Genomic DNA, 16,063 nt, shown 5'->3' with positions numbered 1-16,063 from the left:
GGAGGAGCATTTTGTTTCCGCTTCCCTGTACAGGTGATCACTGGGGTCCCAGCGGTTGTATTGATGATCAGACACTTAGATTGTTTCCTGTGGCTATGGGTTGTTACTTTTACTTCACCTTCCCCCTGCCAACTGATGAGATGACTCTGCTCACTGTGACCCAGGTTATACAGCAAAGCTGTCAACCTTATACACTTTAGATGGTCAACCAATCCCTTATATACTTTTTCTATCGTGCCTTATCTAGACTTTCAGCTAAACAATATCGCAGTGATTAACTCTGACGGTAATGAGATGACTCTGGTTGTTCTGATCCAGTTTATACAGCAAACCTGAAAAGTATTCTGCAGAAAACCTGGAAAATCACCATTCCTACTCTAGTGAAAATGTGGGAACTTGAAGATTTCAGGATGATGCCTCGACTTAAAGAGGATCTTTCATGTCCTTGGAGATGTGCCCTTGTGCCTGAGATATCGGTGCCGATTGTTTTGGCACTGATGTCTCTTCAATGTCAGAAGGGTGGGCCTTACAGCCTGTGTCTTCGTTGGACTGAGTGGTACGCCCCTCGTGAAATTCCATTTGTTTGCACTGTCAGTGGAGGTATATTGGTTCCGAAACAACCGGCACCGATATCTCTGGGACCCAGGTGCATACCAGCAAAGATGGCTGTATAGATTACCGCCGATTTTTGAGGATGTAAAGAACAATAGAACTGCGAGGTTCCATTAGAGGAGAATCCCTCTGCTGATTCCGCCATAGTTAGAACTTTTTCTATAGCCCCCACTGTTCCTGAGCAATCAGTGCTGTCAGTTTTGGTCCCTGATATGCTAGCTAGTGTCTGTATTGTCAAGAGGGTGGTGTCAGGCAGGAGCAGACAAGAGGTGTGACTGAGCTCTGACACTGGCTGCCTCTGATTGGAGCTCTGAATCACACCCCCTGCTTAACACCGCCCATCTGACAATACAGAGCTTACTTAACACATCAGACACAAAAATACAAAGCACTTACTGCTTGGGAATGGTGGGGGCTAGAGAGGAAAGTCCAACTGTGCTGGAATCGGTGGAGCAACAGCTATTAACATGCTAAGAACTAGAATTGTTGAAGGTGGTGAAAGTTCCTCTTTAAAGGCGGAAAATTAATCCCCCCCCCTCCCCGCCACAGAATGACATGAATTGTTTGGTATGGGTCAGACCAGAGTGCTGTACTTCAACTATTTTATGTCCTCTGTTGCATTTACAGTTGGGGTAAAACACCCCTGTTTTCAGGATCGGTGTGGGTCTTAGCCATCTGACCATCCCTGTGTGTTGCGGATAAATAATTTTTGGTAACGAACCCCTTTCAATAATATGTCCTTGGGCAGATGCCTGTACTTGCTGGGCTTGGTACCCATGGCAGTGCTGATACACATGATCCATAAGTCTTTTATAGAAATGGGTACGTCTGCCTGAGTCTGGAGTCCATGTCAGTCTGCGGGGTAGTGCACACAGAATATTTCACACTGTCCTCAACCCATTTATTGCTGTAGTGATGTCCATCTGGTCCATACCGTCTCATACGTTGTCCTAACTTTTTTTGCCTGTCTTTGCAGTTGAATACGTTGTGGAATATGACTACGATGCGGTACATGAGGACGAGCTGACGATGCGGGTCGGGGACATCATCAAGAATGTCAAGAGGCTGGACGAAGAGGGATGGATGGAAGGGGAGATCAATGGCAGGAGAGGGGCTTTTCCTGATAACTTTGTTAAGGTAAGCACAACCCCATACACCTTCTTAAAGGGATTTGTGTCCCTTAGCCATCCTGCTGCAGTTTTCATTAAAAAAAAAAATATATATATATATATATATATATATATATATATATATATATATATACACCGTATATACTCGAGTATAAGCCGACCCGAATATAAGCCGAGACCCCCAATTTTACCACAAAAACTGGGAAAACTTATTGACTCGAGTATAAGCCGAGGGGGAAATGCAGCAGCTGCTGGAAAATATCAAAAATTAAAATGGCCGGAGTTTTTGGGTGCAGTAGATGCTGGATGCTGGGGAGGGGGTGTTTTGGTTGTCTGTCTGCCCCTTCCCTGAGCTTGAGGACTGGGTATTTTTTTTCCCCCCACTTGGAATCCATCCTGGCTGAATATCGGGTATCTGCAGTGCTCCTATTAACCCCTTCCCGACGGAATAGGAGCACTGCGGATCCCCTATATTCAGCCTCGTTGTAGTCAGTTTGAATTCCAAGTGGGGGGAGAAAATCCCCAGTCTTCAAGCTCAGGGAAGAGGCAGAGAGACAACCAACTCCCAGTCCGAACCCGCACAGGAAGATGGCGCTCCTCGCGGGCCTGGACCCGCGGCAGCTGAAGGCAGAGAGCGATGAGCAGCTGCCCCTGAACCATCTGTCCACAGGAAGATGGCGCTCCCTGCTTCTCCGTCTGCATTTTCAGTACCTGAGCGGCGCCGTACCCCCCAAGCTTAACAAGTCTCTAATGAGGCATACGATACCACGGGCAGAGATGACACCCTATACCGTCACGGTGTGGACGGTGATGCGGCCGGCCGGCTCACGATGAATCATATAGTGGGTGGAATTGCCACGTGGGATTAACCGCCTGTACACGTTATTACATCCCCACTGAATCAAGGTTAATGTATTTGCAGCCCAGCTTGACGCGAGTATAAGCCGAGGGGGACTTTTTCAGCACAAAAACTGTGCTAAAAACTTGGCTTATACACGAGTATATACGGTATGTTGTAGTTTTAGACTATAATATATTATATTTAAGGCCTGGAGCCCTTCCACATGGATTGATATAAAGGGCTTGTCGGACAAAATTAGAGCATAGTGTAAAATAACCTAAAAATATACAGGGCAGCCTATTAAAACTTAAAGGGATTATCTGGGTCTATATCGGTTGTATCTTCACTATTTGCCAAGCACAGCGCTGTACACTGTATAGTGACCACGCTTGGTATTGCAGCTCGGCTGCATTCATTTCAATGGGACTGAGCTGCAGCTTGGCCATGTGACCAATGGATGTGATGTCGGAAGTGGAGCTCAATATCAGTCCCGAGACAACCCCTTTAACCCTTTCTGACTGCATTTTAGTCACCACTAGAGGGAGGTTTCTGTATTATTATTATTGACTTGAATGTGTAAACCGTGTACAGTAAACTCTGTGGTCAGTGGGGGTGCAGGAGTCCCACCCCACCAATGGCTCCCTGTATGTTGGACAAGTTGTATTCCAATGCTTTTGTTCTTTCTGGAGATGGACAACCCCTGAGGTGCAGGTCCAACTTGTATATTAATAAGGGGACCTAGCTGTCAGCTGACAACCCATTATTTGTCAGGGCGCAAAAGGACGCAGTAGCAAAATGGCGAGTGAGCAGATACAATCAGATTCCTGTTGCAGGTCCGTGGCCAACTCTGAGCTATCAATGTTCCTATCTTTGTAACCCGACCTCTTTCAGACTCGCTAAACCTCTGGAATTTCGGAGGGACCCAAAAGGAGGACACTGTGAAATCCTTCCAGCAGTGAAATGTGTCATCCAGATGTCTTCAGTCTCACACGAATCCCTTATCATATTAGATTATTTTATACCAAAAATACCCAAAACATTTATTAAGATTCTTCTTTGATGTACGTTGTATCCTCTTCAGTCAAGGATTTTTCCGAAGCAGCCTATACAAGTATGTTTCCATTCCATTTTCATTTTGGTTGGGTTTGAGCGGTTTTTCTTTATTTTTTGCATTTATTAAGATTTTCTATATTCGTGACCCTGCTTATAGTAGAGTGGGCTGCTGCAGATATAGATGTATATAGGCAATCCGTTTTGGGGACGCTGAAGGTAGAGTCCCCTAGTTTGTGTTCACATACTTCATCTACTGTCTTCAAAGTAGCTGATTGTCCCTCCTTAATGTACATATCCTAACTAATATGACCTCCAATATCGGTGGAGAGTTGGATTTTCGTGTCCTTAAGACGTTGCCCTACCAGAATATGGGCAGGAAGTGTTGTCATGGAGCGGTTTTGGCTCAGAAGAGGTGCAAGTACTTGGCCTGTTTGCTCTGTCCTGTTCCATACTGGCCAACTAAACAATGACATTAGTGAGAATCTATGGTATTGGATGGAATAATGCTACAGTCTATGGTATTGGAAGGAATAATGCTACAGTCTATGGTATTGGATGGAATAATGCTACCGTCTATGGTATTGGAAGGAATAATGCTACAATCTATGGTATTGGAAGGAATAATGCTACAGTCTATGGTATTGGATGGAATAATGCTACCGTCTATGGTATTGGAAGGAATAATGCTACAGTCTATGGTATTGGAAGGAATAATGCTACAGTCTATGGTATTGGAAGGAATAATGCTACAGTCTATGGTATTGGAAGGAATAATGCTACAGTCTATGGTATTGGATGGAATAATGCTACCGTCTATGGTATTGGAAGGAATAATGCTACAGTCTATGGTATTGGATGGAATAATGCTACCTTCTCTAGTGGTCTATGGTATTGGATGGAATAATGCTACCGTCTATGGTATTGGATGGAATAATGCTACCTTCTCTAGTGGTCTATGGTATTGGATGGAATGATGCTACCGTCTATGGTATTGGATGGGATAATGCTACAGTCTATGGTATTGGATGGAATAATGCTACCTTCTCTAGTGGTCTATGGTATTGGATGGAATAATGCTACCGTCTATGGTATTGGATGGAATAATGCTACCTTCTCTGGTGGTCTATGGTATTGGATGGAGTAATGCTACCTTCTCTAGTGGTCTATGGTATTGGAATAATGCTACCTTCTCTAGTGGTCTATGGTATTGGATGGAATAATGCTACCTTCTCTGGTGGTCTATGGTATTGGATGGAATAATGCTACCTTCTCTAGTGTTGTAGAGTATTGGATGGAATAATGCTACCGTCTATGGTATTGGATGGAATAATGCTACCTTCTCTAGTGGTCTATGGTATTGGATGGAATAATGCTACCGTCTATGGTATTGGATGGAATAATGCTACCGTCTATGGTATTGGATGGGATAATGCTACAGTCTATGGTATTGGATGGAATAATGCTACCTTCTCTAGTGGTCTATGGTATTGGATGGAATAATGCTACCGTCTATGGTATTGGATGGAATGATGCTACCGTCTATGGTATTGGATGGGATAATGCTACAGTCTATGGTATTGGATGGAATAATGCTACCTTCTCTAGTGGTCTATGGTATTGGATGGAATAATGCTACCGTCTATGGTATTGGATGGAATAATGCTACCTTCTCTGGTGGTCTATGGTATTGGATGGAGTAATGCTACCTTCTCTAGTGGTCTATGGTATTGGAATAATGCTACCTTCTCTAGTGGTCTATGGTATTGGATGGAATAATGCTACCTTCTCTGGTGGTCTATGGTATTGGATGGAATAATGCTACCGTCTATGGTATTGGATGGAATAATGCTACCTTCTCTAGTGTTGTAGAGTATTGGATGGAATAATGCTACCGTCTATGGTATTGGATGGAATAATGCTACCTTCTCTATTGGTCTATGGTATTGGATGGAATAATGCTACCTTCTCTAGTGTTGTAGAGTATTGGATGGAATAATGCTACCGTCTATGGTATTGGATGGAATAATGCTACCTTCTCTAGTGTTGTAGAGTATTGGATGGAATAATGCTACCGTCTATGGTATTGGATGGAATAATGCTACCGTCTATGGTATTGGATGGAATAATGCTACCGTCTATGGTATTAGATGGAATAATGCTACCTTCTCTATTGGTCTATGGTATTGGGTGGAATAATGCTACCTTCTCTAGTGTTGTATAGTATTGGATGGAATAATGCTGTTGTCTAAGGTGATGACCTGGTTAGTGATTGCTTACTGGTGGTCTATGGTAGTGTAGGTAATAAGATGGAGAGGTTGATGCCTACTTCCCTGGTGGCCTAGGGGTAGTGAATAGCATGTGCTCATTGTGTCGCTCTTCCCTAGACTGCCCTCTGCTGGTTGCGTTAGATAAGTGTGTGGCTGTGATGTCACTGGTTGGAGCGTCCTCTGATGGTGAAGCAGTCAGGATGACCTGATATTCCCTGGCCTAGACATGATGCTGGTGGACTGCCCGCTGTAACCTGAGCTGGATGTGCGGGCCGGAGCCTGGTGACGCGGGGCAGGAAGAGCTCGGCATTGTTAGAATAGTTTATCAGATAAGAAATCTGGGAACATTCCTGCAGTTCCTGGCAGTGGAGGCGTCTGCTCCATGGGAGCTGGAACTTCACTACATCACCTGGGTCTTCGTATACGCCACGCCGCCTGTATATACTACATGTCATTCCTATTTGGCCGGCTCGCCCTTCTCTCACTGCTCCCTAGTCCCGTGTTTCTGTGCACGAGACATTGGGCTTGTCACTTGGAATGGTGACAATCCAGACGGCGTCTATCGCAAACTTGATATTCACATTGTAATTATTTATTTGTCAAGTAGCAGCAGGAAGTTACACATCCACGTCACCTCGCTCCGTAAGTCATGGTGCATAGTCGCCTACTACCTGGCAGATCTTTGTCTTATACCACCATGGTGTTGTGGAATTACACTTAAAGGGATCCTATCATTGGATACCCTTTTTTTCTGGCTAACATGTAGGAATAGCCTTAAGAAAGGCTATTCTTCTCCTACCTTGAGATGTCTTCTCCACGTTGCCGTTTGGTAGAAATCCAGGATTTCTTTGGTATGCATATGAGTTCTCTCACAGCACTGGGGGCGTCCCCAATGCTGCGAGAGAACTCTCCAGCACCGCCTCCATCATCTTCTGGAACGCCCTCTCCCTGTGTCTTCCTCCGTCCTGGGTTTCAATCTTCTAGGGCTCGGGCAGAGCCGACTGCGCATGCCCGGGCCACAAGAAAATGGCCGCTTACACAGTAAGTTGGTGTAAGCGGCCATTTTCTTGTGGCCCGGGCATGCACAGTTGGCTATACCCAAGGCCTATAAGATTGAAAGCCAGGTCTGGAAGAAGACTCAGGGAGAGGGCGTTCCAAAAGAAGATGGAGACGACGCTGGAGAGTTCTCTTGCAACATTGGGAACCGCCCCCAGTGCTGTTTGAGTGCTGAGGACTGCCCCCAGTGCTGCAAGAGAACTCATTTACATACTGAAGAGAACCTGGATTTCTACAAAACCGCGGCACTGAGAAGACATCTAAAGGTAGGAGAAGAATAGTCTTACTTCTGGCTATTCCTTCGTGTTAGTCAGAAAAAAAGGTATCAATTATAGGATTTGGAATTTTGGTCTGGCCCAAGAAAAGCAAAATTCAGCGGCACTTTTCTCCAAATTCCGCTTCAAAATCTGCATCTGTTTGTGTCAAGCAGAAAAAAATTGGCAACTTCCCGAAGCAGAAATTTTGTCAAATTCGGCATCCAGATCTGATAGGAGAACAACCTGGATTTGCACTACCCAAAAGTAGCCTGTTTATAGAACAGCGAGGAGAAGTACTTTTACGCCCTCTTGTGGCGAGCCCCAGTATCTTATCAGACCACACCTGTAGTCATTTACCTATATTCTCCGTATAGACATCACTGCATCAGGCTGACTTATGGGGGCGCTATTCTGTCAGTGTACTTCACAACAAAAGACTATGGTGTGAAACTACTACACTCTGCATCTGGGAGTTGTAGTCTTGCACATAGTAGTGATCAGCTCCCTGTCACGGATCACTAGCTGCAGACAAGTCCTGTCCTGACCCGGACCCCTCCCACAGGCAGGGTGTGTGCAGACATATATGTCCCTGGCCCCGGTGAGCGCTGCCGCTGCTCATTCTCTGGGATAGAACAATGGTGGTTATTGTGCGTTATGGGATCACTGGACTGGAGGTGACACATCCACAGAATGATGCGTAACATAACGGTAAGCAGCGGCGTCCTGTACACGGTGCCTCGTCCTCTGTACTCTCGGGGGGGCTCTGTCATAGGTTTGTGTCGTGTTTTTCTTGGTGGCGACCTCCTGCGAATTCCAGAAATGCTGTAATTTCCAAAACCGTAACATTAACCAATGGAACCTACGGAAACACTATAGGTATAAGGAAAGCCGAAAAAGGAAAACTGCGGACTTTCTGTGAAAAGCGATGCGGGAAAAATGGCGTTGCGTTTCCACCGTGGTTTTCCCTTTCACACGGGATCAGTAGCAGTGTTGACGATCATATTATATAGCGCCGTCATATTCCGCTTTGCAGTCACTCTCTGTTCCATATAGGGCTCGCAATCTACATTTCCTATCGGTATGCAGAAGAAACCCATACAAACACTGGCAGGATTCGAACCCAGGACGCCAGTGCTGAAAGCGAACAATGCTAACTATTCTGTAGATTTCCAGAATGGGATAGCTGTGCAACCCCCCCAACATGGACTATACTGCTAATAGTGATTGAAGGATAGGAGGAGAGCACTGCTGTCAATGGCCAAGGGAAGGGGGACAATGCTGTTACTATAGGGGACGGGCAGGAAGGAAAATGGATCTGCTGCCGGCGGTTGATTGGTGGGAAGAGAGACAGAGTTGTCAGAAGGGAGGGGAGGGAAAAGTAAAAAATGCTGCTGAAAGTTGAAGAGGGACAGGAAAGTGGGACAATACTGCTGCCAAAGTTTAGGAATTTAGAGGAGACACCTCACTGCTGTCAGGGAAGAATAGAACTGTTACTACGAGTGGGGAAGGAACAGTACTGCTGCCGGTGGTGAGAGGTGGGAAGAGAGACAGCACTGCTGTTAGTGGGGTAGGAGAGGGAGGGGTGGTAATGCTGCTGCTAGTGGTGGGTAGATGGGAAGGGGGACAATGCTGCTGCAAGTGGGGGAGTGACGGGAGACTGGAGCCAATGCTGCTGGAGGTTGTGCTGTACTGTGACAGGAGGGGGGACAATGTTGCTGCTGCTGGTTGTGCTGTACTGTGATAGGAGGGGGGACAATGATGCTGTTGCTGGTTGTTGTGTTGTACTGTGACAGGAGGGGGACAATGCTGCTGCTGGTTGTTGTACTGTGACAGGAGAGGGGACAATGCTGCTGCTGGTTGTTGTACTGTGACAGGAGGGAGACAATGCTGCTGCTGGTTGTGCTGTACTGTGACAGGAGGGGGGACAATGCTGCTGTTGGTGGTTGTGCTGTACTGTGACAGGAGGGGGGATAATGCTGCTGCTGGTTGTGCTGTACTGTGACAGGAGGGGGACAATGCTGCTGCTGGTTGTTGTGCTGTACTGTGACAGGAGGGGGGGACAATGCTGCTGTATTGTGAAAGGAGGGGGGATAATGCTGCTGGTTGTTGTGCTGTACTGTGACAGGAGGGGAGACAATGCTGCTGTTGGTGGTTTTGCTGTATTGTCACAGGAGGGGGGACAATGCTGCTGCTGGTTGTTGTACTGTGACAGGAGGGGGACAATGCTGCTGCTGGTTGTTGTACTGTGACAGGAGGGGGGACAATGCTGCTGCTGGTTGTTGTACTGTGACAGGAGGGGGACAATGAAGAATAGAACTGTTACTACGAGTGGGGAAGGAACAGTACTGCTGCCGGTGGTGAGGGGTGGGAAGAGAGACAGCACTGCTGTTAGTGGGGTAGGAGAGGGAGGGGTAGTAATGCTGCTGCTAGTGGTGGGCAGATGGGAAGGGGGACAATGCTGCTGCAAGTGGGGGAGTGACGGGAGACTGGAGCCAATGCTGCTGGAGGTTGTGCTGTACTGTGACAGGAGGGGGGACAATGTTGCTGTTGGTGGTTGTGCTGTACTGTGACAGGAGGGGGGATAATGCTGCTGCTGGTTGTGCTGTACTGTGATAGGAGGGGGGACAATGATGCTGTTGCTGGTTGTTGTGTTGTACTGTGACAGGAGAGGGGACAATGCTGCTGCTGGTTGTTGTACTGTGACAGGAGGGAGACAATGCTGCTGCTGGTTGTGCTGTACTGTGACAGGAGGGGGGACAATGCTGCTGTTGGTGGTTGTGCTGTACTGTGACAGGAGGGGGGATAATGCTGCTGCTGGTTGTGCTGTACTGTGACAGGAGGGGGGATAATGCTGCTGCTGGTTGTTGTGCTGTACTGTGACAGGAGGGGGGGACAATGCTGCTGCTGGTTGTTGTGCTGTACTGTGACAGGAGGGGGGACAATGTTGCTGTTGGTGGTTGTGCTGTACTGTGACAGGAGGGGGACAATGCTGCTGTTGGTGGTTGTGCTGTACTGTGACAGGAGGGGGGATAATGCTGCTGCTGGTTGTGCTGTACTGTGACAGGAGGGGGACAATGCTGCTGTTGGTGGTTGTGCTGTACTGTGACAGGAGGGGGGATAATGCTGCTGGTTGTGCTGTACTGTGACAGGAGGGGGGACAATGTTGCTGTTGGTGGTTGTGCTGTACTGTGACAGGAGGGGGGATAATGCTGCTGCTGGTTGTGCTGTACTGTGACAGGAGGGGGGACAATGCTGCTGCTGGTTGTGCTGTACTGTGATAGGAGGGGGGACAATGATGCTGTTGCTGGTTGTTGTGCTGTACTGTGACAGGAGGGGGGACAATGCTGCTGCTGGTTGTTGTACTGTGACAGGAGGGGGACAATGCTGCTGTTGGTGGTTGTGCTGTACTGTGACAGGAGGGGGGATAATGCTGCTGCTGGTTGTGCTGTACTGTGATAGGAGGGGGGACAATGATGCTGTTGCTGGTTGTTGTGTTGTACTGTGACAGGAGAGGGGACAATGCTGCTGGTTGTTGTACTGTGACAGGAGGGAGACGATGCTGCTGCTGGTTGTTGTGCTGTACTGTGACAGGAGGGGGGACAATGCTGCTGTTGGTGGTTGTGCTGTACTGTGACAGGAGGGGGGACAATGCTGCTGGTTGTTGTGCTGTACTGTGACAGGAGGGGGGGACAATGCTGCTGTTGGTGGTTGTACTGTCCTGGGACAGGAGGGGGGGGGACAATGCTGCTGCTGGTTGTTGTGCTGTACTGTGACAGGAGGGGGGGACAATGCTGCTGTATTGTGAAAGGAGGGGGGATAATGCTGCTGGTTGTTGTGCTGTACTGTGACAGGAGGGGAGACAATGCTGCTGTTGGTGGTTTTGCTGTATTGTCACAGGAGGGGGGACAATGCTGCTGCTGGTTGTTGTACTGTGACAGGAGGGGGGAGAATGCTGCTGCTGGTTGTTGTACTGTGACAGGAGGGGGGACAATGCTGCTGCTGGTTGTTGTACTGTGACAGGAGGGGGACAATGCTGCTGCTGGTTGTTGTACTGTGACAGGAGGGGGACAATGCTGCTGCTGGTTGTTGTACTGTGACAGGAGGGGGACAATGCTGCTGCTGGTTGTTGTGCTGTACTGTGACAGGAGGGGGACAATGCTGCTGCTGGTTGTTGTGTTGTACTGTGACAGGAGGGGGACAATGCTGCTGCTGGTTGTTGTACTGTGACAGGAGGGGGGACAATGCTGCTGCTGGTTGTTGTACTGTGACAGGAGGGGGGACAATGCTGCTGCTGGTTGTTGTACTGTGACAGGAGGGGGACAATGCTGCTGCTGGTAGTTATGCTGTACTGTGACAGGAGGGGGACAATGCTGCTGATGCGCTGTTCACGGTCTATGGCAAAGACTGCGCTAGAAGAGCAGATCACATCCTACACTTGTTGCTATTTGTTCGGTTCGCCGATCCCCTTGAGTGTCTGATCGGTGACGTTTAGCTCTTGTGGCCGGCCAGTAAATATAGTTTTATGGGCTGAGATTTGTCCGTCCAAAATACCACAAGCCCTGAATAGCTCGGAGGGACTAACTCGTCCGCCCCACCCCACCTGTGGGTGTATTAGAGGAGAAGGCAGGGTTGTTCGGGACACAATGATGGCTGTCGCTTGTCCTAGACGTATAAAAGGAATCGTCCAGAAAACCTGAGGTATTAGAGGACCCCCTGTGGGGGATATAAAGGGTGTCTGTGCCTAGTACTCCCTGAGGTAAGTAGTATCAGGACGCAGGATTTACATCCATCAGAAACTTGGGCAAGACTTTCCAGCTTGTCAAGTCTTGCGTAAAGATCTTACCCGTATCTCAATCTCTTGTCTTAAGTCTTATCGAGTAAAACTTCTCAGGACTTAGTAGTCCCCCACACAGTCCATCACAGGGCTCCGAGAAAGTTGTGAGAGTTCCTCCTCGTTGGCAGGTTGGGGCTGTGTTTTGGGGGAGGTGAGGGGGGTAGATTAGGGGATTGCTGGTTATTCTGAGGAGATGTTTCCACATTTGGAGATTGCAGCATCCTGGTGGCAGAGGTCCAGGAGAGGAGCGTCCTCTGGAGGTGCGGCCTGTCTTCTAGTAAATCCGGTGAATACCGTCATTAAGGGCTAATTACATCTTTATGGCCGTCCGTAATGACACAACCCGCTAATTCCAGATTCTCCATTAACCCTGCCTGGGCTGGCGGTAATCGTAGAGATGTAGCCCCCTACTATGTATACAGATGGGGGTCTGGTTGCCAAAATACTGTCAGGCCTGGTGCAGTATTATGAGGGGGGTGTAGATGCAGCGTTATGGGAGTGTGCAGTGTTATAAGGAGGGGGGGCCCAGGGGCTCTGTCTTGCAAGCAGATGCTGCAGGTTCCATGTGGTGTGGACATTTTGGGTATTTTGCCCCATAACCCTGTACCCAGTGTTGCTGACTCTGATCTGCAGACCTGTTGCACTGGACACCCTGGCCAGGGGCCTGCATGTGTATGGGAAGGCCGGGGCCTACAAGCCTAGGTGTAGTGAACTGAAGTGCATCCAGTTTTTGTGTAGCCCTCCTTCCTGACAAGTGCTTACCTGTCGCCTGCATTGCTGACATTCCTGTCTCTCCTGATGCAAATCAGTGACTGCCCCTTGTGCTCCGATCACGGGTCAGGCCTGCAGCGCGGCTTCTATTTTTACACCTTGTTTTCCCTTTCAGGTCTCTGACATCTCTGAGTTACCTTGGTGCTTCAAGGAAGTAGGTCAGGTCATTTTGTCCTACCAGTCTTACCCCCCGGCATCCTGTAGGGCATTTGCACACCTATTTCTGCAAAAATTTACCTTTTTTTTTTCCTTTTCTTTTTTTTCCCAAATATGCAAATGAATTGACAAGTGCAAGATAATCTCTTGCAAGGTCAGATGTCTTCTGTATCGGCGCCCGGTGTAGGGGCACTGACCATGGCCAGATTGGCTCCTGACCCAACTCTGTGGGTGGTTTGGTGCAGAAGATGTCCTGACAGATCCCCTTTAAGGGAGTCCATATGATGGGGCCATAAGTGCCACCAAATTTAGTACAATTTACACCAGAAATCTGCCGTAATTGATGATGGAAATGTACGCCAACTATCATCTGGAGCACGACCCGGTGCAGGGTGCACCTCATTTGAGTAGGTGTTCAACAATGGGGTTGTGAAGACTGGCATTAATAATGCCAGTCTTCATACTGATCCCCACTCCCTTGACACTAGGCAAATGTGCTCTTCAGAATACAAGGAAAGCTGGGTGACAACCCCTTTGGGCACTACAGAAGCAGCCAAATAAGTGGTTACCCAGCTTTCTTAGCATAAGAGAGCGTCTCCATGACCAATCCGACATCTTTGTGTATTACCCTATCGCGGTGATGCTGATTTTGTGGCTTTCTGTTCCCTGCAGGAGATGAAGAAGGATGCCGAACCAAAGGATGAGAGTATATCTATAACCAAAAGGGAAAAGCCTGGAAATGTGGCCAGCCTGGTGCAGCGGATGAGTGTCATCGGGATTCCTGGGATGGGACCACCACCTCCTCTAAACAAATCCCTCAAGAAAAGTAAGATTCTCCTGCTCTCCACCCGTATAGTATCTTCTGTGCTGAATATCCCGAGAAAAACAGACTTGGGGTTCATGGGGATTTAGGTTTTGAGCATGAACCTCTAGTCAGGAGCTCAGAAGTGGCAAGCCAGTACAGATCTTGTTCCTTGGCTGCCGTGATCTGACTACAGTACCTAATCTGATGTAGTCTGACACCCCCTTGTCCAATTTATCATGATTTTGACTTTAGTCCTCGCCCAGCGCCTGAATGAAATCACATTTCTCTTACCTGCCCACGATGAGGATGTATATACTGAGTGACATTGCGCCGTGTCTCACTAATTCAAAGGATTATCTTATTTTATTATCTTTTTCCTTCCAGAATCCAAGAAAAGACAATGTAAAGTATTATTCGAATACATTCCACAGAATGAGGATGAGCTGGAGCTGAGAGTGGGCGATATCCTGGATATCACTGAGGAGGTGAGCGGCCACTGGCTTGTACATATGGGGAGGTTTTTTTTTATTTATTTTTTTTATGTAGGTTGTGAGCCCCATATAGAGATCACAATGTACATTTTTTTTTTCCGATCAGTATGTCTTTGTATGTTCTCCCCGTGTTTGCGTGGATTTCCTCCCATTCTACAAACTCCTTGCAGATGTTGTTCCTGGCGGGATTCTAACCCAGGACTCCAGCGCTGCAAGGCTGCAGTGCTAACCAGTGAGCCACCGTGTTGCCCCATATAGGGAGGTTTTTGGCACCAGGCACTTGTGTAATTGCCAGCTAGTGGTCACTGCCACATAAAATATACTAAATAGCACACCGTAGGCAGCGCCACATTGCAGATTTTTGTTTCAGGTTACGCCTCTGGATGTGTTTGTATCTCTAGTTAAGTATTGATAGGTCCTCTCCTAACTCAGTGCGTCTTGGTGAGAGATACGCTTTAAAGGGATTATTGTAGTCCCACTCGAATGTGGTTGAGCTGCAATACCACGGACAGCCACTAGACAATGCACGGCGCTGTTAAGATCACTAAGGCCCTGGTCATCTCCCTGACACTTGACGGAGGTCTGAGCTGATCTTATTGAATTTCACCGCCTGGACCCCCTTAGTCAGATGTTGCCCTGGGAAGAGGTTGGCAAGGCTTTATATGGTGACGGCTGATACTGGTAGACAAGCCAGGTTTTTGTCAGGTACGGGGGTCTCTTTGCAGCTCTTTTCCCCGTAGAGCTCTCATTAATGCTAGCAGCAGCAAACTCTGCTCTGCTATATCTGCTCTCCTTAGTCACAGTTTCTCAGAATGGAGAGATATTGAAATTGTCTTACCTGGACCTAACAAGTGGTTACCTGTGAGATTGGGAAAGTAGGGAGGGGCAGATCAAACCTGGGGGTCCAGCGCTGCTTTCAGTCATGTTACCAAAACCCCTGGGTCCATCATCACATTTTGTCTGGACCAGGCAAGTCAATTTCCACTCCCCAGATAACCCCTTTAAGTGTGACAAAGAAAGACTTAAAGGGAACCTATAATTCATATGACATTTTTTCTAAGTACCATGTCGGAATAGTTTTAAGAAAGGCTATTCGTCTCCTACTTTTCGTCATCTTCTCTGCGCCACCTTTCGCCTACAATCACGATTCTTGTCGGTATGTAAATTAGCTCTCCTGCAGCACTGAGGGCGGGCCCCAGCGCTCAGACAGCACTGGAGGCGTCCCCAATGCTGCGAGAGAACTCTCTCCAGTGCCGCCTCCTCTTCTTCAGCAGCGTCATCTTCAGCCTCTTCTTCCAGTTGTGGCTTGTAACTTCTAGGCCTTGGCCTTCGGCAGAGCAGACTGCGCATGCCCATAGGCTACGAGAAAATGGCCACTTGCATAGTATTGTAAGCAGCAATTTTTTCGGGGCCTGTGGGCATGCACAGTCTGCTCTGCCCGAGGCCCAGAAGTAAGAAGACACCGCCGGAAGAAGAGAATGAAGAGGCCGTTCCTGACGAAGATGGAGGCGTCGTTGGAGAGAGTTCTCTGGTAGCATTGGGGACACCCCCAGTGCTGTCTGAGCACTGGGATCCGCCCCCAGTGCTGCGAGAGAGCTAATTTGCATACCGAGAGAAACAGGGATTGTAGGCGAACTGCGGCGCAGAGAAGACGACGAAAGGTAGGAGACGAATAGCCTTTCTTAAGACTATTCCGATGTGGTACTTATAAAAAAAATGTCATCTGAATGATCGGATCCCTTTAAGATTTTGCGGTACAAGCTCAATGTCCACCTGCACCACAAAATTTA

The 16,063-nt window shown here is 48.0% G+C and overlaps 1 protein-coding gene across 7 annotated transcripts in view; it reads left to right on the top strand.

Annotated features, from left to right (window-relative positions):
* The window catches only part of CD2AP (CD2 associated protein), a 64,033-nt gene that overhangs the window by 18,368 nt on the left and 29,602 nt on the right, over positions 1-16,063 (top strand). For 6 of the 7 annotated variants that reach the window (XR_012715346.1, XR_012715347.1, XM_075269215.1 and 3 more), the window contains exons 2-4: positions 1,589-1,749; positions 13,650-13,803; positions 14,167-14,267. Coding sequence is in view for 5 of the 7 variants with exons in the window: in XM_075269215.1 (XP_075125316.1) it covers positions 1,589-1,749; positions 13,650-13,803; positions 14,167-14,267 (416 nt within the window). In the remaining 2 variants the exon portion in view is untranslated. Of the gene's footprint in view, positions 1-1,588; positions 1,750-7,724; positions 7,925-13,649; positions 13,804-14,166; positions 14,268-16,063 lie in introns of those variants that run through there. The other variant, XM_075269216.1, reaches the window with a different exon arrangement.

This window comes from Leptodactylus fuscus, chromosome 3 (genome assembly GCF_031893055.1).
Source record: "Leptodactylus fuscus isolate aLepFus1 chromosome 3, aLepFus1.hap2, whole genome shotgun sequence".
Lineage (NCBI taxonomy): Eukaryota > Metazoa > Chordata > Amphibia > Anura > Leptodactylidae > Leptodactylus > Leptodactylus fuscus.
This window is presented reverse-complemented; position numbering and strand designations above follow the sequence as displayed.